The 25,622-nt window shown below is 42.5% G+C and overlaps 1 protein-coding gene across 1 annotated transcript in view; it reads right to left on the minus strand.

Moving 5' to 3' along the window:
- Positions 1–25,622, minus strand: part of ADAMTS18 (ADAM metallopeptidase with thrombospondin type 1 motif 18) — a 103,481-nt gene that overhangs the window by 69,038 nt on the left and 8,821 nt on the right. The window contains 2 exon segments of the mRNA XM_030202636.1: positions 15,230–15,367; positions 22,126–22,231. Coding sequence (XP_030058496.1) covers positions 15,230–15,367; positions 22,126–22,231 — 244 coding nt within the window.

Here is a 25,622-nt window from a genome sequence, read left to right on the forward strand (position 1 = left end):
ACTCTCAGAGAGGGGCAGAGAGGCTCAAAAGGGGCAGAAGGAGAGAAAAGGACTGATTCATTATTTGATTTACTTTGATTTATTGTTTACAACCCACAATTACAGACAGACCTCTGATCAATGCAGTACATGTTCCATTGTGCAAACAAATCTGCAGAGCTCACCCATCATGCTTGCCTGCTCCTTCACCCGCCCCTCATTCTGGGTCATTAGACATTTTGCAAAGGTGTTCAGCATGTCATCCTCTGGGAGTTCAAACAAGGCCTGAAACACAGCCCAGTAGCTGGAGAAGAGAGGTAATAGCTGTACCCTATAGCTTCCTTTTCCACAAAGATGTTGATACCCTCAATCTCCTCCTCTTCTTCCTTCTCTTGTCTCACCATTGACGGTTGCCTGACCTTTGACATTGCTTCCATGATGACTGGTTGCTGGAATAAAGACAGGGTAGTTCTTGAACCCTCCTGGTAGACTCCATGATGACAACCATGTGATGTTTCCTATGGCATGGACCTCTCTTCCCCTGTAAGTAGAAAACATAGAGATCCATAGTAGTCATGTAAGTTCATGTTACACATAAAGGGCCATTGTAAGGATATTAGTTGCCATGGGTGAGCCATAAATCTTGTGGTGCTGTGAAAGAACATTCAGGGACCTAGATCCTCCCAGAGACTTAGCAATCAGGATCATTTTAACATCACTCTTTCCAAAACAATCCTGTGACAATACATTGGACATCAGGAGGGTAATTTTATGAAACACTGACTTAGACACATAAATGAGATCTTATAAAATTCAAAGCAGCATAAAAGCACATGCCATGACATGATGGTGCCTACTTCATCGATAGGTATGAAGAACGGCAAAGTTTGGGTGGAAAGTGGGTGGCATTTGCATGTGGACTATAAAATGCCCTAATCTATGGGCATACTTGCACAGTCCAGGCTTGGACATTCACACCTGCTTAACAGCAGGAGTAAATGTCCACTTCTGCAAAGTAGACACAATTTTGGCACTTATGCTATATAAATCCAAAAGATATATTTAAGCGGGGGCAAAAAGATATAACCAAATCTCAAAAAGGTCTCAACACTTAACATCTAATTCCTTGTTACTTAATATGTCACAACTAGGTCATGTAAAGAAACATTTTTTGGACCAGTCAGCGGTGGATGTGTTCCAAATAAACTCATTCAAAGGAGCACAATAGTCCATGCAAAATCATCATCGGTCCATTTTTGTCAATCTTTTTTTAAGAAGTTCATAATAACAATGAGTTTTCATAGCTCCAATGCAATTTCAATTCAATTCAATGTAAACTTCAATTCAAATATCTTACTCTACAATTTAATCCACAATTTATCTTAGCGATCACAGCTAGTTAGCTGTCTGATGCAAGGTAGGAGAGCCACTGCTTTTCATTGGCCATTTGTTAAGGCTATGGAGAGTATGCTATGAAGCAGACTTGATGCCCTGAAGCAGACAACGAAAGGCAGTGGATCTCCTACTTTGCAACCAGCTCTGGTCACTAAGATAAGTGACACCACATAGGGTTTCTTTTCCTAAAGCTTAGCTCAAGTTATCTACGGGACCTGCTGCAGTAGGGTCCCCATATGGCTCCAGAAAAATGAGGATAGATTGAGGCAGTCCGGATTTTACTTCCATTGCTTTCAATGGAAGTAAAATCCAGACTGGCTCAATCTGTCCTTTTTTTTCTAGAGCCATATGGTAACCCTATGCTGCAGATGTCAAACTAAGCTTTAGTAAAAGACCCCCATAGATTTTTAAATAGTGGATTGAATTATAGCTGAAGACAGTTGAATCGAAGTTTACATTGAATTGAACTGAACTGAAATTGCATTGGAACTTTATGAAAATTCATTGTCATTATGAACTTTTTAAAAAAGATTGAAAAAAAAATGGACCTATGATGATTTTGCATGGACTAATGTGCTCCTTTGAATGAGTTTATTTGGAACACATCCACCACTGACTGGTCCCAAAATGTTTTTTTAGATGACCTAGTTGTGACATATTAAGTAATAAGAAATTAGATGTTAAGTGTTGGGACCTTTTGGGAATTTGATTACTTTATAAAGACACATCCAATTATCAGCATTGATTAGCATGTTAACCAATTAGCTTATGTGCATTGTTATAAAATATGCTTCGATTTCCGCGTGGAAATCTCTGCGCGATATATAGAATCCCGAGGTCTAAATCTTTCTAAAATAGTGTTTAAGTAGATGCCTGCTTGCCTTTTTAAATAAGGATGTCTGTTATAAAATTACCCTCCATATGATTAAATATTGCACTTGTATTTATATATTTAATGAGGGCAATTTCCAATAGCCATTTGACTAGGTAAATAGACTAAATGAAAATCTCCCACCAACCCTGCAGGTGAAAGGGTGTGCTGATGGTTGTGTGGTTTTTAGTAACTGTCATTCTTTTTTGACTGCAGCTGGCAACTATCTAGTTTGCCTAATGATTAAGCCAGACTTATATAGGGCGCCTTTCCTTGTACAATGTACCCCATACCAAAAGGCCATAACAGATAACTGTTACTTGTGAAATAGAGCACTTTGTCTGGCTTTGGAACCAGTGGCATAGCTAAGGTGGGCCTTAGGGGTCTGGGCCCCCCCCCCCAAGTTGGATCTGGGGTCCCTGGTTTGGCTGGCAGGAGTCCCCAGTCCCTGAAAGCTGAAGCCTTTCTCCAGTGCTGTTCTCTGTGCATTGCCTGCCATGTTTCTTCTCATGTCACGTGCATGTTCGGTTTTAGTGAAACTTGTTGGGGACCCCCACCAGCCAAGGTATGTAGGGTTATGGCAAGGAGTCGGGCCAAACTGTGTCCCCCACTTTGGGCTTCAGACCCCCCCCCCCCCCGAAACGAGGTCTAGCTACACCCCTGCTTGGATCTCACTGTTCCCAACTGTGTCCAGCCCATGGCCTCGTTCAATCACAACCCAAAGTCAGTAGTGCTTTTTGGTAGAACATTGTTATGAACTGACCTTTGTAATGAGGTATCATAATGGCATGGGTGGACTGACAATTCCCACTGCAGCTCCTTGTGACTCTGGGCAAGTCACTTAACCCTCCATTGCCCAGGTACAAAATAAGTATCTGAATATATGTAAACCGCTTTGAATGTAGTTGCAAAAACCTCAGAAAGGCAATATATCAAGTCCCATTTCCCTTTCCCTTCCCTTTCCTGCCCCTGCAGAGTCCACTAGACCACCAGGGCTCTTCAAGGTGGGACTGGGGAGAGCCCACTGAGGCTCGGGGTGCTGTAGCATGTTATGGCGGTGGGGGGAGGGAAGAGCATCTGGGCCTCCTAGATCCTTTGGGACCTTGGGCATTGCCCAGTTGCCTGAATGGTCAGTCCACCCTTGCATAATGATGTTAAGACTGCAGCCACAGGCTACCAAAAAAGAGAAATCTTTGCATTGGGGGTAAAAGCATTGGGACCAGGGAAGACTAAGCAGCACCCTGGCAGCAATGAGACAGAGGATTTCATATAGGCATGAGGGAAACTGAGTACATCCATGGGCAAACAGACAACAGAAAACAGCAAAGGGTGGCAGCAAATAGCCAGATATAGGACTAATATACTTACTTTGTATTATTGCAGGGCAGGAAGTATCCAGATGCTTTCACCCAGAGATCGTGATATTATTCGGTGTTCTCACCACTTGGTATTCTCTGAAAGAGAGACTTGGCTGGAGGGAGCCTGGTGAACTGTGTTCACCTATTGTATTTAGCTTAAGCTCCACCCCCCCCCCCCCCCCCCCCAAAGTCCACTGTGTCATGGCTATCATTGAAAGTGATGATGTTTAATTTGGAGCAGATGACCTGCCACACTGTTGTTTCTGATAGGACTCATTTTAGTGGAAGCAGGCCAAAACAAGGTTCTCTCATGTTTGGTGGCCTCTTACACTAGTAGGTTTACCTCCTCTATGAAGTTTTGGTTTTCCTCTGGTATTCTTCCTTCTTTACTGCCATTATGTTCACACCCTTGTTTGCCTGTCTCAAATAGATTTCAAGCGTTACATAGCAGGGACTGTTTCTTATATGTATGTGTATAGCACTTCATAAGTTAGTAGTGTTATAACATAAGTAATAGTAGTAATAGAACTTAGCAGGTCATTAGACACAGTCATGCATATGTGGTTACAATAGCTACAATATTTTTCTACATTGTAACTTACACAAGTTGTGGAATTTTTTTTACACTATGGGTAGACTCTGTAAATGGCACTCAAAACTCGGTGTCAAAAAACATTGCCATTCAATGCTATTCTATAATGGGCAACTCAAAAAGGAGCACCCATGACAGAATAGCATTGGGTGCCAGGACTTGCGCCCGCCAAAATCAGGTATAGTTCCTGGTGCCCAATTTGGCCGCACATCTCCGGTATTCCATAACAATGCATGCAAAGTTTAAGAATGCCCCGACCCACCCATTCACCTCCCATGGCCACGCCCCCTTTGGGATTGCACACTACGGAATTTGGATGCACGTTATTATAGAATAGCGAGTACCAAAATATGCACCCAATCCCAAATTGGTGCCGATTACTGCCAATTAGCATATAATTATTGGTACTAATTGGTTCCTTAGCCAAGAGTACATCTTTTATCGGTGCTCAATTTTGGATACCATACAAAGAACTTGGGCGTATACCTATATGTACTTACATTTGACTAATCCTATGCAGCTATATGCATTCTGCCAGGGGCTTTTGGTCCATCCTAATTGCTTTAGACAACTTGCCCTTTAGGAAAATGAGTTTGATATTCTCAGTGCATACATTTTGTTTTTTGCTTTTATGAGTGCTTGTAAGATATCTAGAGTGATAAAGAAAATACAGTGAAACCTCAGTTTTCGTTGACTTCGGTTATCGTCGGTTTCGGTTTTCGTTGATTTTTTCAGTGAAAATTTTGTCTCACATTTCGTTGGTTGCCTCGATTTTCGCTGCTAATTTTGCGAAAACAATGGGCAACCCACGCGTTCTCCTGCTCATTGGATTTACATTGATTCATATTGCCTCAGTTTTCGTCTGTTTCAGTTTTTGTTGATTGTTTTCGGACGGATTATCAACAAAAACCGAGGTATCACTGTAAATGTTATAACTATGAAATTTCCATTGCTATTGTTCTGTTCCTGGGTTATACATTGACAGGGTCTTACATTCTTTGTTCCCATTCCACCTTGATGGCTGTGTTTTGCAAAGCATCTGTATACCTGCATGTTCTTGGCCATTACTTGTTGATCTTTTGCTATTTGGTGTGCTCTCACTCTGTTTTTGTAAAGTCTTACGGCGCCCGGCATCCTTTCCATATCCTCTGCAAGAAGGAGAGCTGGTATGGATGCCCTATTCTTAAGTACTATACTGCCTGCTACCATTCTGAACTGTGTGACAATAGACAGTACAGCTCTATGAAGTTTCATTAAACAACTACACACACATTTCCTAGTTGAAATGCCAATGTTCTCAATTGTGTGAAATGTGGTTCTTAGCATACCAGTATGTCCTTAAGAATGATAAGCGCTGTATCTGTAATTCTAATGCTTATTTTGCTACATCCTGTATATGGGACTGGAGTATGGCTTGCCTATTGTGTCTCTTACCCTTACTGCTGATGACATCTGTGACGTTCTATGAAGGGCTTTTTTTGAGGGGGTACTTGGGGGTACTGAATACTGGCACCTTTTCCATCGTCTGCTAAAATTGACCCATGAAAGAGCTCAGGCTCTACACACCAATTCTGCCTTGTCATAGATTCTGTGACTGGTTGCAGGAACCTGGCCATTGTGGGGTGGGTCCCTCCGTGATCTCCCCACCCCTGAAGGGTGGCCTAGGATTTGAGTACAGGCACCTTTTTTTGCTAGAAAAAACACACTGGCTCTATGTAAAACTCTTTCAGGGAAGCAATGTTTTCTCAGGTGAAGTCCTGACCTATTGCAGTACCCTGTGATCTGTATACTAGGGACCCAATGTCACTGTCACCCTGAGCAACAGCTCCATATTTGGCTGATTTTTCGGAATGGTTTTACACTGTTATATTCAGGGACTTACTCTGCTTTCATTTTGACTTTGCCTATGTAAGCAGAAGACAACTGCAAGCATGGACAACTCAGGAACACAGCAGTCAACTGACAAATCAGATCTGCTGACAGATATTCCCCAATACAACACTTTATACCAGTGCCGTAGTGAGGGTGCCTGACACCCGGGGCGGGTTGCCGCTGCACACCCCCCCCCCCCCGGCTGAAGGGCACGGCGCACCCCCCCCCCAAAACGCACCCTCCCCCCCAAAAACACACACTTACCTTGCAGCGGGGGGCAGGCGGGAGGGCCGATCCGCCCCCAGTGCACGTCACTGGGAGCTGCGTCGGCTCTGCTGCTTCCCTGCTTTCTCTGCCCCGGAACAGGAAGCAACCTGTTCCGGGGCAGAAAGAGCAGGGAACCAGCGAGCCGACACCCCCACACCCCCCCCCCAAGCGGCATGCACCCGGGGCGGACCGCCCCACCCTTCCTACGCCACTGCTTTATACTGTGTCTTGATTCCTAGGGCATAGGAATGTTCTTTTCTTCTCAGCAACTCAAGGGTTAATCCCCACACATAAAAGGCAATGTGGGACCTTCAGTATGATCAACTTTAATGTGAGATTTAAGTATTGAGCATTGTTTTCCTCTTTTGTACTTCTTGAGCAGTACATGTTGTGGAAAAAAAATTATGCTGTGATTCCATTCAATTGCTTATATCCCTCTTGAATCAACCAAGGAATCAAATTGGGTTACAAAAAAAGAATACATCAATATTTAAACAGGACCTAAGTATTTATCAAACAAATAATACTTTTCAAAGCCTCTTTAAGGGCCTCTTTTACAAATCCAGGCTACCGATTCTCGCTGCGGCAAATGAGAGGAAGCCCATTCAATTCCTAAGGGCTTCCTCTCATTTGTCGCACGGGAATCACAAACTGTCTTGAAAGCGCTTATGGCGTACATCTTTAACTGAAGGAAAACCAAGTCTCATCAAAGAACTAGAGTGAGCCATTATCCTACCTGAAGGAAAAGTTAACAACTGGCCTTGAGAAACTGGGCAATAACCTGGGAAGATCTTATAAACCAAGCAGGCCACTTTAAAGACCACCCGAGCTCTCACCGGCAACCAATTATAGGCAGCTATAAAAAGTGGTATAGTCAGACAACTGTACACATTCATGCAGCTCTATCCTTTGGATTTTGCAAACCAGCCTACTTGTTTCTTTATGGCTGCACTATCTCTGAAGCTGTACAAGTATTGTGTGGCCATATTTTAAAAGGGATGGGCTGCAGTGAAACGAGGTCCTAAACAGGACTGGTCATTACAGGCAATGGAAATGTTTCTTGCACAATGACCAGAGTGCTAAGAAGAATGAGTTAATTTGCTACCAAGGTTCACATCTACTACTATTACTACTACTACTTATCATTTCTATAGCGCTCCTAGACGTACGCAGCACTGTACACTTGAACATGAAGAGACAGTCCCTGCTCGACAGAGCTTACAATCTAATTAGGACAGACAAACAAGAGATAAGGGAATATTAAAGTGAGGATGATAAAATAAGAGTTCTGAACAAGTGAATAAGGGTTAGGAGTTAAAAGCAGCATCAAAAAGGTGGGCTCTTAGCTTAGATTTGAAGACGGCCAGAGATGGAGCTTGCCGTACCGGCTCAGGAAGTCTATTCCAGGCATATGGTGCATCAAGATAAAAGGAACGGAGTCTGGAGTTAGCGGTGGAGGAGAAGGGTGCAGATAAGAGAGATTTGCCCAGTGAACAGAGTTTCTGGGGAGGAATGTAGGGAGAGATGAGAGTGGAGAGTTGCTGAGTTGCTGCAGAGTGAATGCACTTATATGTCAATAAGAGGAGTTTGAACTGTACATGGATTACAGGCCTAGCTGCATCAGGGTCTTTCCCTAGCTGAGTAGCCCTGAATTCAGACCAGCCTGTGGTGCTCTACACTCTGCACATACCTCTCAGTAAGATCACAGATATGTAGCTAAGGCAAGCCTTTGCAAACAGATGGCCCAAATCCAAAGCATCAAATCAAGATACCAAAGAAGGGTTATGTCCTCACTTTTGGACATCACTCTTGGTCCTTATATCTATGCTGCCTATGAACTGCAGTGAAAGCCTTAGCTAAAAGTGTACTGTGCCCTACGGATGGGAAAAAAGACACTTGACAACTGATTTTTCAAACACAGAAACTTTTATTTTCAAACATGGGGATGGGTAAGAAAATCCAAGGAACCAAAACAAGTACAGCAGAAATAACCCTAAGGAGTTGAGAAGAAGTCCCAGCAATGATGGTGGCCTTATGGGGGAAAAGTCTAGGGTATATGAGGCAGGCAACCAGTTCAAGAATGACTGACACATCCTTGAGAATGTCAATACACCACTCCTGATGGTTAATTTAAGTTTAATATCAGTGCTTTTATTCTGTTCTTTCAATCACAGAATGCACAGAGCGGTGTACAACAATGGTACAGGAGACTTCGATCTAGCCCCTATAATTCTCAGTTCCGCTTGCATACTGGGAACCATCTGCCTCAGCTACACCACAGCAACACCTTCAGTAACTTGAACTTCCAAACTGGGTTCAGCAGGAGAGAAATAGCTCTTTTCTGAGACCCAGAATGTGACTCTACCAGTCAGCCAGGAGTGGATGTTATTCCATTGCTTTCATCAGCCAGAAAAACATGCTTCAAAATGATGCTTCAGTTTTAGCTTCTGGGGTGAGAACCTTGGATAGCCTTAGAGTAACTGATAGAAGGAAAACAGAATAAAAAAAAGCAAGAGAAAGTGCAGGGAGCAGACTAGCTGCTACCTCTGTCCCTCCAGCTTCTGGTAATGGGGTACAAAGGCTGGCTTCAGCTAGTGTTGCTCTTGGAGTAGATGCAAGAGGAGGAGGAGGAGCTGGTGGCATCTGTGAAAAGATAAAGATCAGGTGTTAACGTGAGCAGCTACATGAAATGCACTGTAAGTTTAATTCAGTGGGCTGAGTGAATTCTTTCTAACTGGAAGGAGGAGTGGCCTAGTGGTTAGGGTGGTGGACTTTGGTCCTGGGGAACTGAGTTCAATTCCTGGCACAGACAGCTCCTTGTGACTCTGAGCAAGTCACTTAACCCTCCATTGCCCCATGTAAGCCACATTGAGCCTGCCATGAGTGGGAAAGCGCAGGGTACAAATGTAATAAAATAACTGGTATTTTGCCTAGCAAAGGGATAACAAGGAAGAAGTGGAATAATGTGTACTAAGCTTGGGTTCCAAGGATATGCATGAGTAGTACAAGATAAGGAGGTCTGCATAGGGCTGGGGTATTCAACACAGAAAGCATTGAATAAGAGGCCAGAGTGGAAAGGTCAACATGATGGGGACACTTTGAAAAGATGCCTCTTTCTTGGTGGCCATGGCACCTCTGAAGCAGACTATTTATTTATTGCATTTGTAACCCATATTTTCCCACCGTATCGCAGGTTCAATGTGGCTTACATATTGCTAAAAAGGCAGTTACAAAATTTAGATTTGTAGAAGTCTAGTACATAATACAGAAGTACAATAAACGCTTAGGTTGATATATTAGCATATTGTGAAAGAGATTAATATTATTGTTTTCCATTCTAAACTTTTTGTGATGTATGGTGGTGTGGGATTAGGCAGATCCAGGGGGGAAGACTTCTTGAAAAGATGTGTTTTCAGGTTTTTTTCTGAATTGTAGGTAGTTTTCTGTGAGTTTCAGGTCTTTGGGTAGTGAGTTCCAAAGTTGTGTGCCTATAAACGAGAGGCTGGCGGCATGTGAAGATTTGTATTTTATACCTTTGCAGTTGGGGTGGTGAAGAGTTAGATAGGTTCTTGCTGTTCTAGTCACGTTTCTTATTGGTAGATAGATAAGTTCTGTCATGTAATCTGGTGCGAGTCTGTAGATGATTCTGTGGACTACTGTGCATATTTTGAAAGTTATGCGAGCATTAATAGGAAACCAATGTAAGCTTCTTAGGCATTATGGCAACCATGTTAGAACATATACTCCTTGAAGTGTTCAAGAACACTGCTATGATAAGACAGTTTTCACAATGGCTGCACATACCATCATATATATTTGAAAACAATCATCCACATAGCTGTGATACTTATAAGGACAGTAGTGACTTTATAATAAAAGGTGCAGACAAGGAAATTCATGTGACACTTTCCTAAAAAAACACTTACCTCATGAAAGACTCCTGATGAATTTAGAAAGTCATGGGATAGGAGGTTATGTCCTATTGTGGATTAAAAACAGGTTAAAAGATAGAAAACAGAGAGTAGGGTTAAATGGTCAGTATTTTCAATGGAGAAGAGTAGATAGTAGGGTTCTCCGGGGGTCTGTGCTTGGACTGCTGCTTTTTAACATATTTATAAATGATCTAAAGATGGGAATAACTAGTAAGGTAATTAAATTTGCTGATGACACAAAGCTATTCAATGTTGTCAAATCGCAAGAGGATTGTGAAAAATTGCAAGAGAACCTTATAAGACTGGGCATCCAAATGGAAGATGATGTTTAATGTGAACAAGTGCAAAGTGATGCATGTGGGAAAGAGGAACCCAAACTATAGTTAAGTGATGCAAGATTCCACCTTAGGAGCCACTGCCTAGAAAGAGGATCTAGGTGTCATTTATTTATTTATTGCATTTGTATCCCACATTCCCCCACCTATTTGCAGGCTCAATGTGGCTTACATAGATTTGTTAACATTGTCATTTCAGGTTATCAGATACAGTTAGTAATGTGTAGCGATCAAGGAAGGGAAGAAAGAAGAAGGAAGAGAGTGATTGGGGTAGTTATAGAAGGTGGGCGTTCATAATTGATTGGGTCATTGTTGATGATACGTTGAAAACCCCTTCTCAGTGTGCAGCAACATCTAAGAAAGCAAATAGAATGTTAGGAATTATTTGGAAAGGAATGGAAAACAAAAATGAGAAGGTCATAATGCCACTGTATCACTCCATGGTGCGACCATGCCTTGAATACTGTGTGCAATTCTGGTCACTGCATCTAAAAAAAGATATAGTGGAATTAGAAAAGGTACAGAGAAGGGCGACAAAAATGATAAAGGGGAGGGGATGACTTCCGTATGAGGAAAGGCTAAAGTGGCTAAGGCACTTCAGCCTGGAGAAAAGATGGCTGAGGGGAGATATGATAGAGGTCTATAAAATACTGAGTGGAGTGGAATGGGTAGATGTGAATCACTTGTTTACTCATACCAAAAATACTAGAACTAGGGGACACGCAATGAATCTGCTGAGCAGTAAATTTAAAACAAACCATAGAAAATATTTCTTCACTCAACATGTAACTTATGTCTGAAATTAGTTTCCAGAGAATGTGTTAAAAAGCAGTTAGCTTAGCAGGGTTTTAAAAAGGTTTAAATACTTTCCTAAAAGAAAAGTCCATAAGTCATTATTAAGATGGACTTGGGAAAATCCTCTGCCTATTCTAGGATAAGCAGCATAATGTCTGTTTTACTGTCCTGGGATATTGCCAGGTAATTGTAACCTGGATTGGCCACGGTTGGAAACAGGATGCTGGGCTTGATGGACCGTCAGTCTGTCCCAGTATGGCAACATTTATGTATGCTATGTACATATGTTCTTAGATGTACTCAACTCAATGCCATTCAAGATTTTTAAGCTCCTTCTCCAGCCACTCTTCCTCCTATCACCACAGATGCCAAGCCTTTTTTGTTTTAGCTCTCTACCTAGAAACAGACCAGTCAATGTTCAAAATGATTTAAGCAGGCAAGAGAGGCGAACAATCAATTATTGGCATTAATTGAGAACAATTTGGTTTTGTATGTGCATCTTGCTAAATGTTATTCTATAAAGATCCACACACAAATCTTATAGTGTGCAACTCAAAATGGATCCTGGCCATGGGAGGGGCATGGGCAGATCAGGGACGTTCAGTATTACAAAAGATGTGTTTGTCCTAATTAGATTGTAAGCTCTGTCGAGCAGGGACTGTCTTTTCATGTTCAAGTGTACAGCGCTGCGTACGTCTTGTAGCGCTATAGAAATGATAAGTAGTAGTAGTAGTATGTGTTCATTATTACTGAATACTAGGAATCCACGCCTAACTTATGTGCCAGGATTTAAACCAGGTTTCAGTTGATGTAAATCCTCATGCCCAAAGTTTGATATGGAAATTGACTCTAAGCACTCTTCTATAAATGGTGTGCAACTTAGAACACTGATTATAGAATAGTGTTCCATGTGGATTTTTTTGGGTGCCCAAATATGGGCACCATGTACTGAATGTTGTCCCTAGTGCGCCCTATTCCTTTCTTGATGCATAGACATAACTCCCAGCAGGGGTGTAGCTACCTTTGGGTAAGCCCTGCAAAATGCCTAGGGCTGCCTACAGTTCCATCCCCTCCCTGCCGATCCTGGCATTTCTCCCCCTCTCTCCACCCTCTCATAGGTCTGTTATTCCTGCTGTCCCCCAGGCCCTTGAAATTCAGAATGAGCAGCTGGCAGAGGCAGTGAGGTAAACAGCCTGCCTTTGGCCGGCCCCAACAGGGCCTTTCCACTGCCATGTCCCGCCTCTCTGATGTCACTTCCTGTGAGCAAGATGCAGCACTGGAAAGGCTTTGGGGCACGAGCTAGAAGCAGGCTGTTTACCTCACTGCCTCTGCCTTCTGCCTGTTATGGATTTTGAGGGCCCTGGAGAAGCAGGGGGGAGGTTAATGAGATGCTGGACATGTGGAAGAGAGAGAGAGGGCACAAATGCTGGGAACTGTGGGGGGAGGGGGGAGGGGAGAAATGCTGGAATCTGTGGGGGAGGGGGCAGATGAGGGGTTAAAGAGATGCTGGACATGAAGGGGCAGAGAAAGACAGAGATAACTTTCTGATTGGCCTCTTTATGGTCAGCTGACCAGTATCACACCATATAAATATTCCCTAAGAAATGCTGCTGCCATTTTGACCTGAAAGAGAGTGTTCACTATCAGGCTTATTTTTGAAAGAGAAGGGCACCCATCTTCCGACACAAATCGGAAGATGGGCGTCCTTCTCTCAGGGTCACCCACATTTTTTGCCAGCCTCAAATGTCATACCCAGCTCCATCACAGCAGTATGCAGGTCCCTGGAGTAGTTTTAGTGGGTGCAGTGCACTTCAGGCAGGTGGACCCAGGCCCATCCCCCCCCCCTACTTGTTACACTTGTGGTGATAAATGTGAGCCCTTCAAAACCCACCTGAAACCCACTGTACCCAGATGTAGGTGCTCCCCTTCACCCCTTAGGGCTATGGTAGTGTTGTACAGTTGTGGGTAGTGGGTGTTGGGGGGGCTCAGCACACAAGGTAAGGGAGCTATGTTCCTGGGAGCAATTTATGAAGTCCACTGCAGTAATGACACACTAAGCCCTAATTTTACCACAGATTAGTAAAGGGACTCTGTAGATTTTAAGGGGAGGGGGTGTTGTGGGCATGGATAGGGTGTGGTTTCGGCAAGCTGAACATCTCCATATGTATTCAACATTTTAGAAGGGGAATATACATGAAATCCTTAATTTCTGTATGTCAGCCTTTGGCCTTTACACTAACCCAAGGCACGCATAAGTTCCAGATGCACAAGCTGACAGAATCCTCTGTCCCTGCACCCCCTGACAAAATCAGACTCCCTCACACTCCTGACACCAGTATCAGCTTCCTTCCATCTCTGTACACACATACACACACACACACTCCATTGGTTTTCCCATCCCTATACCCTCTTAACATCTACATCAGCTTCTACAAACTTCCCTCAGGATCCCAACATAGGCAGCTCCCACAGTGAAGACTCCCACCTCAACTCCCCCCTGGGTCAAACCAAAAGTCTCCCTGCTAACAGGAGGTAGTTGTTCCTGTCCTGTCTGGCACCAGATTCAAAAAAGGCAGTGGTTGACCCCTAGCTGTATTACTACTACTACTACTACTACTTAACATTTCTAGAGCGCTACTAGGGTTACGCAGCGCTGTACAATTTAACAAAGAGAGACAGTCCCTGCTCAAAGAGCTTACAATCTAATAGACAAGTGAACGGTCGGTCCGATCGGGGCAGTCAAATTGGGGCAGTCTGGATTCACTGAACGGTAAGGGTTAGGTGCCGAACGCAGCATTGAAGAGGTGGGCTTTAAGCAAAGACTTGAAGATGGGCAGGGAGGGGGCTTGGCGTATTACTAAAAGACTACCACTAGGGGGTCAGTCACTGTTATTTTGAACCCAGCAACAGAAGGATCACAAGTGACTGGGGATTGCTCCTCCTCCCCACCCCCACCCACCTACATAAGATACACCTCTGAAAAGACCCAGAATGGATCTTATGGTGAGGGTCTTCATCAGTGGGCTGACTGAATTTGGGAGGCTCATGTCTTTATCAAGATGTAGGTGATTTGTGAAGCTGATGTAGATGTCAGAGGAGCAGGGAAGCTAATCTGGATGTGATTTAGTGTTGGGATTGGGACAAGCTGATGTTAGTATCACAGGGTGTGGGGATATGGGGAGCTGATGTTGGTATTTAGCGGGTGCTAGGGGGGGGGTGTCTGATTTTGTCAGAAAGTGCAGGGATGGAGGAGGATCAATGCTATAGGCAATATCAATTTTAAGAAGTTGCAGATCTGGAAACCATAAGAACATAAGAATAACCATACTGGGTCAGACAAATGATCCATCTAGTCCAGTATTCTGCTTCCATCAGTGACCAATACATGTCACAAGTACCTGGCAGAAACCCAATTTGTAGGAACATGTCCATCTCAATAACAGGGGTGGACAGGATGCCATTTTTGCCCATGTGGACCTTTATAAAATTGCCACTCCCGCTGGAAATGATAGCAGATACTTGTGCAGTTCTGCACATCCTTACAACATTTTACAATAGGTTTGGCATTTTGCCAGAGCTTTTTGTAAAATACTTGAGGAATTGTGCATGTCTTACTTGGATGCTTAAATGCCCTTTTCAACATTCTACGTAAAGTTGAGCTTTATTTATATATTCTCATAAAAGAGGCTTAAAATTGGCCTTCACGTTTAAGCCACCTGTCAAACAATTACCCTCTTATTGATATTATGAACTCATATATGACTAAATTTCACGTAAAAGCTCACTGGAATAGTTTGATTCATGGTAGGGATTCTGTTGCGGTTGCAGCCTACCTGAGGAATTTGTTGAGATAGCGTCTGCTGCACGCAGACCAGGAAAACACCCCATTGTTTCCTGTTAACGTTGGAGACATTATGTTGCCTTCAGCTTTCCGACAGGGATTGCCTTCTCCATCATGAATCATACCAAAACTTTAAAAAAAAGTGAAAACAAATGCCAATGGATTAAACTGGCAACAAAAACAAAACCCATACCTATACAAAATGTTTTAAATGTTTTGTCTGTTTGGATAAAATAAAAAAACTAAAATTTTCAATGCACAACTATTAATATTAAAGTCCTTGTGACTCTGGGCAAGTCACTTAACCCTCCATTGCCCTATGTAAGCCGCATTGAGCCTGCCATGAGTGGGAAAGCGCAGGGTACAAATGTAGCAAAAAAAAAAAAATAGCTGCAGTTCTGTTTTACAGAAACCTTACCAACTCAACTTCAGGAATGCATCTGATCTTTGGAATGACAACTTTGAGTAGTTAACAAGCTGTGTTACAGTGATAACCCATGTTACTTATTCCTTAGTATGTGTTAAAGGGCAAGGGAAAAAGGATGGGATTTGATATACCACCTTTCTATGGGGTCCTGTTACTAAGCCACATAAGCATCTACGCGCGCCCAACATGCGCCAAAATGGAGTTACCGCCCGTTTACTGCGTGGCTCTTGCGGTAATTTCATTTTTGGCGCGTGTCCGATACGCGCGTCTGAAAAGTAATGCATACCAAGTGGCATTTGGTGCGCACAGGTCATTACCACCCGGTAACCGCTTGAGTCTTTACCGCTAGGTCAATGGCTGGCGGTAAGGTCTCAGACCCGAAATGTACGCACAGCAATTTTCATTTTGTCGCCTGTCCATTTTTGACAAAAAATTTAAAAAGGCCTTTTTTACAGGCATGCTAAACAAAATGGATCGGTGCGCGCCCAAAACCCGTGCCTACACTACTGCAAGCCATTTTTCAGAGTCACAAAGAGCTATAGTGGGAATCAAACTTTATTTGTGTAACTCTTAGGTCAGTGCACTAATCACTAGGCTACTCCTCCAGTCAACATAAGTTTCAGGGTCATAATACAGTGTTATGTATGTTTACACAGAGTACATTGTAATGAGATGCAAAGCACGTATAACACCTCATTACTATGTAATTTCTATAATGTGGCTTGTGGGATGTTTACCATTTGAGAGCATTTGGCAACAAAGCCATGATCTGATGCTTCTGGGTTGCATCTTAAAGGTGCTAACTGTGAGGTACTCCCCCCCCCCCAAGCAGAAACACCTCCTGAGGTCCTCCTACCAAATAAAGTCCCCTCAACGCACGTTCCCCCAACCTGAAGCCCCCCCCCCCCAATTAAATGTCCTCCCATATCAAGTTCACCTCCCAGGAAGTCCTCCATAACTCACTGGAAGACACCTCCCACCCAAGTCTTTTAAAAGCCCCACTCACTAGGGCTCCATCATCACAAAGGGCCCCCAGGCCTACCTTAAAACATTCCTTGTACCTTGACTTGGGAGGGACATTCAGGATTGGGGTCTTCAGGTTGGGGAAACTTTTATGGGGGGATTTACTTGGGAGGTGGTCTCAGGAGAGGTTTTTTTTGCTTGGGGAGACAGGGGCACCTCCCAGTTGATATGCATGGTCCTTTAAGATGTGACCCAGGAGCATTGGGCTGCGGCTTTGCAGCCTGATGCTTCCGGGTGGGTGCTATAACATTGATCGCAAGGTAGCTCACAAGAAGCAGTACTCAAGAAATTATTGAGACAAGTCAAAACAAACTAGATGTAACCTATAATATGAAATGAAAAAGGAAAAAGACTGATGAGACAAAGTCAGCACGGATTTAGTGAAGGGAAGTCTTGCCTCACCAATCTAATGCATTTTTTTGAGGGGGTAAGCAAACATGTGGACAATGGGGAGCCGGTTGATATTGTATATCTGGATTTTCAGAAGGCGTTTGACAAAGTGCCGCACGAAAGACTCCTGAAGAAATTGCAGAGTCATGGAATCGGAGGTAGGGTATTATTATGGATTAAGAACTGGTTGAAAGATAGGAAGCAGAGAGTAGGATTGCGTGGACAGTATTCTCAGTGGAGGAGGGTAGTTAGTGGGGTCCCGCAGGGGTCTGTGCTGGGTCCGTTGCTTTTTAATGTATTTATAAATGACCTAGAGATGGGAATAACTAGTGAGGTAATTAAATTCGCCGATGACACAAAATTATTCAGGGTCGTCAAGTCGCAGGAGGAATGTGAACGATTACAGGAGGACCTTGCGAGACTGGGAGATTGGGCGTGCAAGTGGCAGATGAAGTTCAATGTTGACAAGTGCAAAGTGATGCATGTGGGTAAGAGGAACCCGAATTATAGCTACGTCTTGCAAGGTTCCGCGTTAGGAGTTACGGATCAAGAAAGGGATCTGGGTGTCGTCGTCGATGATACGCTGAAACCTTCTGCTCAGTGTGCTGCTGCGGCTAGGAAAGCGAATAGAATGTTGGGTGTTATTAGGAAGGGTATGGAGTCCAGGTGTGCGGATGTTATAATGCCGTTGTATCGCTCCATGGTGCGACCGCACCTGGAGTATTGTGTTCAGTACTGGTCTCCGTATCTCAAAAAAGATATAGTAGAATTGGAAAAGGTACAGCGAAGGGCGACGAAAATGATAGTGGGGATGGGACGACTTTCCTATGAAGAGAGGCTGAGAAGGCTAGGGCTTTTTAGCTTGGAGAAGAGACGGCTGAGGGGAGATATGATAGAAGTGTATAAAATAATGAGTGGAATGGATCAGGTGGATGTGAAGCGACTGTTCACGCTATCCAAAAATACTAGGACTAGAGGGCATGAGTTGAAGCTACAGTGTGGTAAATTTAAAACGAATCGGAGAAAATTTTTCTTCACCCAACGTGTAATTAGACTCTGGAATTCGTTGCCGGAGAACGTGGTACGGGCGGTTAGCTTGACGGAGTTTAAAAAGGGGTTAGATAGATTCCTAAAGGACAAGTCCATAGACCGCTATTAAATGGACTTGGAAAAATTCCGCATTTTTAGGTATAACTTGTCTGGAATGTTTTTACGTTTGGGGAGCGTGCCAGGTGCCCTTGACCTGGATTGGCCACTGTCGGTGACAGGATGCTGGGCTAGATGGACCTTTGGTCTTTCCCAGTATGGCACTACTTATGTACTTATGTACTTATGTACACGTGGACTCTAACAACTCAGTGTCTTTCTGGCATGGTATTGTTTTTCATTGGTCAAAACCCTTGGGGCCAATATTCAGAGCAATTTAAGTGGGCTGGAGAGAGCTGTAGCCCACTTAAATCGCCTGTCCACCCCAAACCGCTGATATTCAGCTGCACTAAACTGGGAAGTGCCACTGAATATCACCTCTTACTGTCCCCCCCCCCCCCAAAAAAAAAAAAAAATGGAACAGAACAGAGAGGGTCCAGAGCACAAACCACAATCCAAAACACAAAACGAAGTACCAAAAGCCTTAAAAAATGGAACAAGTCCTTTTATTCCACAATGTTGATTGGTTATATATCTCAAAAAACTCAACCTTGAACATCAGCTACCCAACATGGGCTGTGTTTCAGCACACAGCGCCTGCATCAGGGGTCCATATTAAAATAACAAACATGCAATAAAATAATGTGAACTATAATGACATTTTAAAATAATAAAAGAAACGATAATGAAATACACGCTAGAACCACCAAAACCAATACACATACGGAGGGATACCGTGTGATGTGCACATATATACTGAAGGCAGTGTGTTGAAGATAAGTAGTGATGTAAACATGCTTTTCAAATTAGTGTGCGACACTAAATTCAGAGGGGCCCTTTTTTCTGATCTGCGGGAAAAAGGAACCTGCACTAGCAGCGGGGGCCGTTTTTCCGGCATGCCGGGGCCCTTTTTTCCACAGAGGGTAAAAAGGACCCCAGCACACATGGCCCTGCGGTAGGAGAACTCTTACCACATGGCCATGCAATGGGCAGCCCTTACCACCACCCACTGAGGCGGCGATAAGGGCTCCCACGTTAACCCGGCAGTAACCAGGCAGCGCGTGGCAATGCCCAATTACCACAGGTTACCGCCGCACAAAGCCATTTCTGGGGGGTTTCTTTTTCCCCTGGATATGGCGTGCGCTCGGGGCAGGACTACCTCTGGTGGTCGTGTTGGGCCGGCAGCAGTCCCGAAAGAGCGAGCGGTAAGCCTGCGTTGGGTTTACCGCCACTCTGTAAAAAGGCCCTGACGTGAATAAAATGTGCAACATAAGTGAAATAGAATTTCTAACGTTCACCGTGCAGATAGCATGTGATATGAAGTGATCTTAGGTAAGACTCAAAAGGTTCACCGTTGAGAATCAAAATTTCAATGTTGAAATGCCCTGCATCCAATTAAAGAGCAAGAAGTAGGACCTTGTCCTTAAAAAAGGGCATCCAATAATCTAGTTTTGTCTTTTAAATACTTTAAAGGAGGATACATAAATAAAGTCCATGTTCTTGAAACTCTTGTTTTTTGCAAAAATACAAAATGATCCAGAAAATAAAGTGGAGCTAAACCATGTAGAGTCTTATAAATAAGACAAAAAAAACTTAAACATTACAATGAAGTTTTCTGTAACATGAAGAGACGCTTTCAAAATTTTTCAGGGAGAAAATCAGACGTAATGCTGCATTCTGAACAGCTTGAAATGCTTTATCAAATGTTTAGATGCACCTAAATAAATTATATTGCAATAATCTAATAAACAAGATCAAAGATTGCACTATTAACAGGAAATGATCCTGATCAAAATATTTTCACACCCATCATAAATTACGCATAACAAAAAATGATCTTTGAGTGAGTCCTTTAATCTGAGAATCTAAAGATAACTTGCTGTCTATTATAACCCTGAATACTTTAATGAAAGGAGAAAACTTATATAATGTCTGATTTATCATCACACTATTTTCATTTACATCTGTGGAATGACTCATCTTTCATTTGCCATTAATCATTCACATGATGATGTGTTTCAAGCATGAATTTCCCCCTAATATTTTCTCTGCAGATTTATGATAAGATCAGAAAAATCATTTTTTGAAGAACTGACTGTCTACAGATATCCACAAGATATCACTGACAAGTTCTCTTTTTCACAAGTTGAGCAAGTTTGGACAAAAAAGTACAGTAAAAAAAAAATTATATTTGGGATTGCAAAAGTACTGTGTAGTCCTTCCAGGATGTAACATATGTTAATATTTGCCTTGGAAAACTGCTGTATATCCATCCAGCCCTGACAGAAACACAAGTAGATTACAAATGTTGGTCTAAGGGTAAAAGTGAATTAAAAACACATAGATAACCAAAGACAGAAATATAAAGTTAACTGTTAGAAAGAAATGAATGACACAATAGTTTATAGGAAGGGAAATGGTCCTTTTAAAAGTACTTAGATGTGGCCCTTAGAACATGTATACTGTACCCCGGATTCCTATAAAGGTTGTCAAAATTTGTGAACGCAAATTTGGGCATGTTCCTGATTTGTGTGCACAACTTTATAGAATAACTAGTAAAAAAGCCCCGTTTCTGATGCAAATGAAACGGGGGCTAGCAAGGTTTTCTTCAGAGTGTGCATGTGGGAGTATGTGTGTCCCTGCCCCCTCCCCTTCCCCCTCAGAGTTCAGTCCTTCAGTGTTAAGTTTCCTGCTGTTCTGTGTTTGTGTTACAGAGAGAGTGAGGGCATCTCTCTCCACCCCTCCCCCCTCTGATTTTCCTTCACTCATGGGGAAACCGGATATCTCTGGCGCTCTGGTGCTTCACACTTCCGGCTGGAGGCTTCAGTGGTGCCTTTTATATATATAGATGAGCCAATTAGTGCCAACAATTGGCTTTTTAATAAGCAATTATTGACACTAATTAGATTTAATTGACTCATGTGTAAAGTTAGGCACTGAATCCATATCTAAAAGTTACATGCGGTCCAAAAAAGGGGGGCACAGAAATGGGAGGGTCATGGACGTTTTGTGGTGAATTTGAGTTACATGCATAATTGTAGATTAATGGTGCTCCGCGAGTAAATTTAGGTACTGATATTTGCACCACATTTTCATTGATGCAAATGGCCAGGCCTAAATTTATGTGTGACCTCTCCACTTAAGTATTAATTCTATTAACTGTGGCACTTACGCGGGGTTTTGTCAGTGACAATTTTTTTAGCCACCATATATAGAATCTAGCTCATAGCTTACATGCTATCTATCCTCCACTGTAATGCCTACGCATCTTTCTCCAGGCACTGCTCTGGAATGAGTAACCCTCATTTATTCAAAACTGAACACCTGCCTTAGGGGCCTTTTCACTAAGCCGCGTAGGTCCCTACGCATGCCCAATGCGTGCAAAATTGGAGTTACCGCCCAGTTACTGCATGGCCCTTGTGGTAATTTCAATTTTGGTGCACGTCCACTACGTGCGTCTGAAAAATATTTTTTATTTTCTGGCGCGTGGCAGCTACGTGCGTAGACCGTTACTGCCCGGTTAGCGCATGAGACCTTACCGCTAGGTCAATGGCTTGCAGTAAGGTCTTAGACCCAAAATGGATGCGCGGCAATTTTCATTGTACCGCACGTACATTTTCAGCAAAAAAAAAAAGCATTTTTTTGTAGGTGCGCTAAAAAATAATTCTGCGTGCTCCCAAAACACGCATCTACACTACCGAAGGCCAGTTTTCAGCGCACCTTAGTAAAAGGACCCCTCAGGCTACAAAATGGAATAATCAGTTTCAGTTGTGAGAATGGTCTTCTTTTTCACACTTTTTTTTTCTTTGAGGCACAGAACTTGCGCCCTGTACACTATACATTGTCACCACCGACACAGAAGATTTAAGAGTGTGGGAAAGACTTAATGAGAGATTTCTTACTTGTGTCCTGACTCATGTGCAATCGTGAAAGCAAGGCCAAGCCCTGTATCTTCATTGATGGTACAGCTGCGATATTTACTACACATCCCACTTATAGGAGCAAATCCTAAGAGAAAAACAGATATTCATTGTATAAAATATAATTGATAAAGAGGAGAGAGTAAGGGCTCCTTTTGGCTAAGGTGGGCTAATGGATTTAGCATGCAATAATTGATAGTGTGCGCTAAATCCATTAGCACACCTTAGTAAAAGTAACCCTAACTGGTTTCTTATAAGACAATGCTACTTAGTTACAATATTCACAACAAATATAATAGGTGCAGCCTAAACAATTTAAATAAATATCTATATAATACTGAATATACCTTAAATCATAAAGATAACTTATATAAAAAGAATGTGAAGGCAAAATACAAATGGAAACTGATCACAAATTCAATTTCAGCATAAAATAGAAGGGCCAACTCATTTCCACCTGAAAGCCATTGAGTGGCCACTAAGAAATGAGTAGGTGCTCTAGTTCAAGTTTAATTCTATTTGATACACCACAAATCTAAAACAAATCTAAGTAGTTTACAACATTAAAAAAAGTTCTGTACAGACTTTAAAATATAAACCAAAAACAGTCATACAAAAAATTAAGTAGAACAGAAGAACAAACAGGCCACATAAAATTGACCTTGGGTATAGATTATGCCTCCCCCCCCCCCCCAAATAGATCCCAAGAACCTATATACAAATTTATTGGGGGGGGTGGCAAGCCTCCTAGAACTGCCCTGAGTATTTTCAGGAGGCATGAATCAGAGGGCAGGGAGCTAGTAATACCTGACGAGAGCATACTACGAAGCTGTACAAATCTGACATCTATGGGATTGACAAGAGGGGTTGGAACAAAGTCTACTAGGAGATTGTAAATTAAGGTACTTAATCAGGGCAAGGTGTGAGCTGCATCTGACTCAGGAGATAGCAACCCCCTATACTAGACATCTACTCTCCTTCTGGTGGAAGATACTGAGAAGGAATACTGGAGGAGCTGAAGGAGGAAGATCCATTTTGGCACCTTTCAATTGGGAAGTGCAATAGAGAGGAGATAGTAGGGTGGAAAAGATATGGTTTAGAATCTTGCTCTCAGCTGCTTGAGTAGAATGGTATGAAAACGTTTCCCCAACTACAGAAGGAATTTGAGATTCCTAATAAGGATTTTTATAAATATTTAAGGGTAAAGCACTTTTTTGCACCAGAAGGAGGGGGCAGGAATCTGAAAGAGATCCATGAATGATTGGGAATATCTGTAGGTATCCCATCTGGGTGCCAGAGGATTGATCTCATCAGTTTATGCTCTCTTGATATCTAAAGGATTTTATAAATTGCCTTCTATGATAGAGTGGGGAAAGGACTTAGACATAGATTATTCTGAAGCACAATAGAGGGATATTTTACTCAGTGCGGAGGTTAATATAAAGGTTTTAATGTGCTGGCATTAGAAAATTAGAAAAGGTTCAAAGAAGAGTGACCAAAATGATAAAGGGGATGGAACTCCTCTTGTACGAAGAACGGCTAAAGAGGTTAGGGCTCTTCAGCTTAGAAAAGAGATGGATGAGGGGAGATACGATTGCGGTCTAGAAAATCCAGAGTGGTATAAAGCAAGTAGATCGATTTTTTACTCGTTCCAAAAGTACAAAGACTAGGGGACACTCGAGAAAGTTACATGGAAATACTTTACAAAAAAATAAAAGGAAATATTTTTTCACTCAACAAATAGTTAAGCTCTGGAACTCTTTGCCAAAGGATGTAGTAATAGTGGTTAGTGTACCTGAGTTCCAAAAAGGTTTGGACAAATTCCTGGAGGAAAACTCCACAGACAGACAAGGGAAGCAACTGCTTGCCCCAGGATTGGTAGCATGGAATATTGCTGCTAATTGGGTTTCTGCCAGGTACTTGTGACCTGACTTGCCCACTGTTTGGAAAACAGGATACTGGGCTAGGTCTGACTCAGTATGGCTACGCTTATGTTCTTATGGAATTATTCTCTGGTCAAGTTGCACAAAATGAATTATGCAGTATCTGAATTATACTGGAAGGGGTGTGAGGCTATGGGCATGCTTTTTCACCACTGGTGGACCTGCTCAGTAGTGCAAGAATTTTGGGATAAAGTGGGTAAAGAGATTACTGTTATTTTGTTTGATGCATCTCCTTAATATTGTCTATTGGAAGTTGGGAGGGAGCAATCTCATTTAGGAATGAAGATTCATGTGTGCTATTTATCAGCTCAAAGGATTCTAAGCACTGGAAATTGTAAAAAGCCCTATCATTAGAACAATGGAAGAAGATCTTAGGAAGCTGACATGCAGGGATCAGGTGGATATCTATCTTAAACAAATATAACAGCTTAGTTTTATTTGGCTTTGAATATGTCCTGGGGCAGGGACAGTATTTACTCTAATAATACTTTGATACTACTTTTGATATTATGACCATAGCTTCAATGCTCACTGGTTGCTGTGTTTTGTGATAGTTAGACACATGGGTGTTATTGGTTTTATGTATCCCTTAGGTTTGAGTTAACCTAGTGTGCAAGCTCCGTTTGTTTTTGTTCTTTTGTATACATTGCTAATAAACATTTATAATAATAATAATAATAAAAAATTAGCATAAATTGACACTCATTTGATGTCACGTGCAAATCAGCCCTGTGCCCTATTCTATAACAATCATGACTTAATTTCATAGCAACTCAAAAGGGGTGTGGTGATGGGCAGGTTAGGGGCATTCTCAGAAATTAGGCACAATGTTATAGAATACTTGCATTGCGTACCTAATACAATCAATGGTCCTAAGCCTTGCAGATTATTGCAACGGAATCTACACGGGCTGCAAAGAACAACTCATAAAAAAAACTCCACACCGCCCAAAATACAGCAGCCAGGCTGATATTCAGCAAAACACGCTTCAAAAGTGTCAAACCCCACCGAGAAAAGTTGCATTGGATCTCAATCAAAGAACGGATCATCCTCAAAATCTGCACCTTAGTCCACAAAATCATATAGGTCGTAGTCCCAGAATACATGACAGACCTCATAGACTTACCAATAAGAAACAAAATCAGATCATCAAGATCCTACCTAAACCTACACTACCCAAATTGCAAAGGACTGAAATACAAAACAACTTACGCAGCCGGCTTCTCTGGAATGGGCTCCCAAAAGCTGTGAAAACAATCCACGACCACTTGAACTTCAGGAAATCACTAAAAAACAACCTCTTCAAAAAGGCTTACCCCAACGACCCCACATAACCTTCTTCACCTACCAACACAGTATGACTATGATCGAACAGGACAACACGCAATCTTCATCCATTCCGACTCTCCACTTTTATCTCATACGATCACTATACAACTTTGTATTTGTTATCCACCGACTGGGCAAATGCCTTTGAAGGGACTATGTAAGCCACATTGAGCCTGCAAATAGGTGGGGAAATGTGGGGTACAAATG

This window comes from Microcaecilia unicolor, chromosome 5 (genome assembly GCF_901765095.1).
Source record: "Microcaecilia unicolor chromosome 5, aMicUni1.1, whole genome shotgun sequence".
NCBI lineage: Eukaryota > Metazoa > Chordata > Amphibia > Gymnophiona > Siphonopidae > Microcaecilia > Microcaecilia unicolor.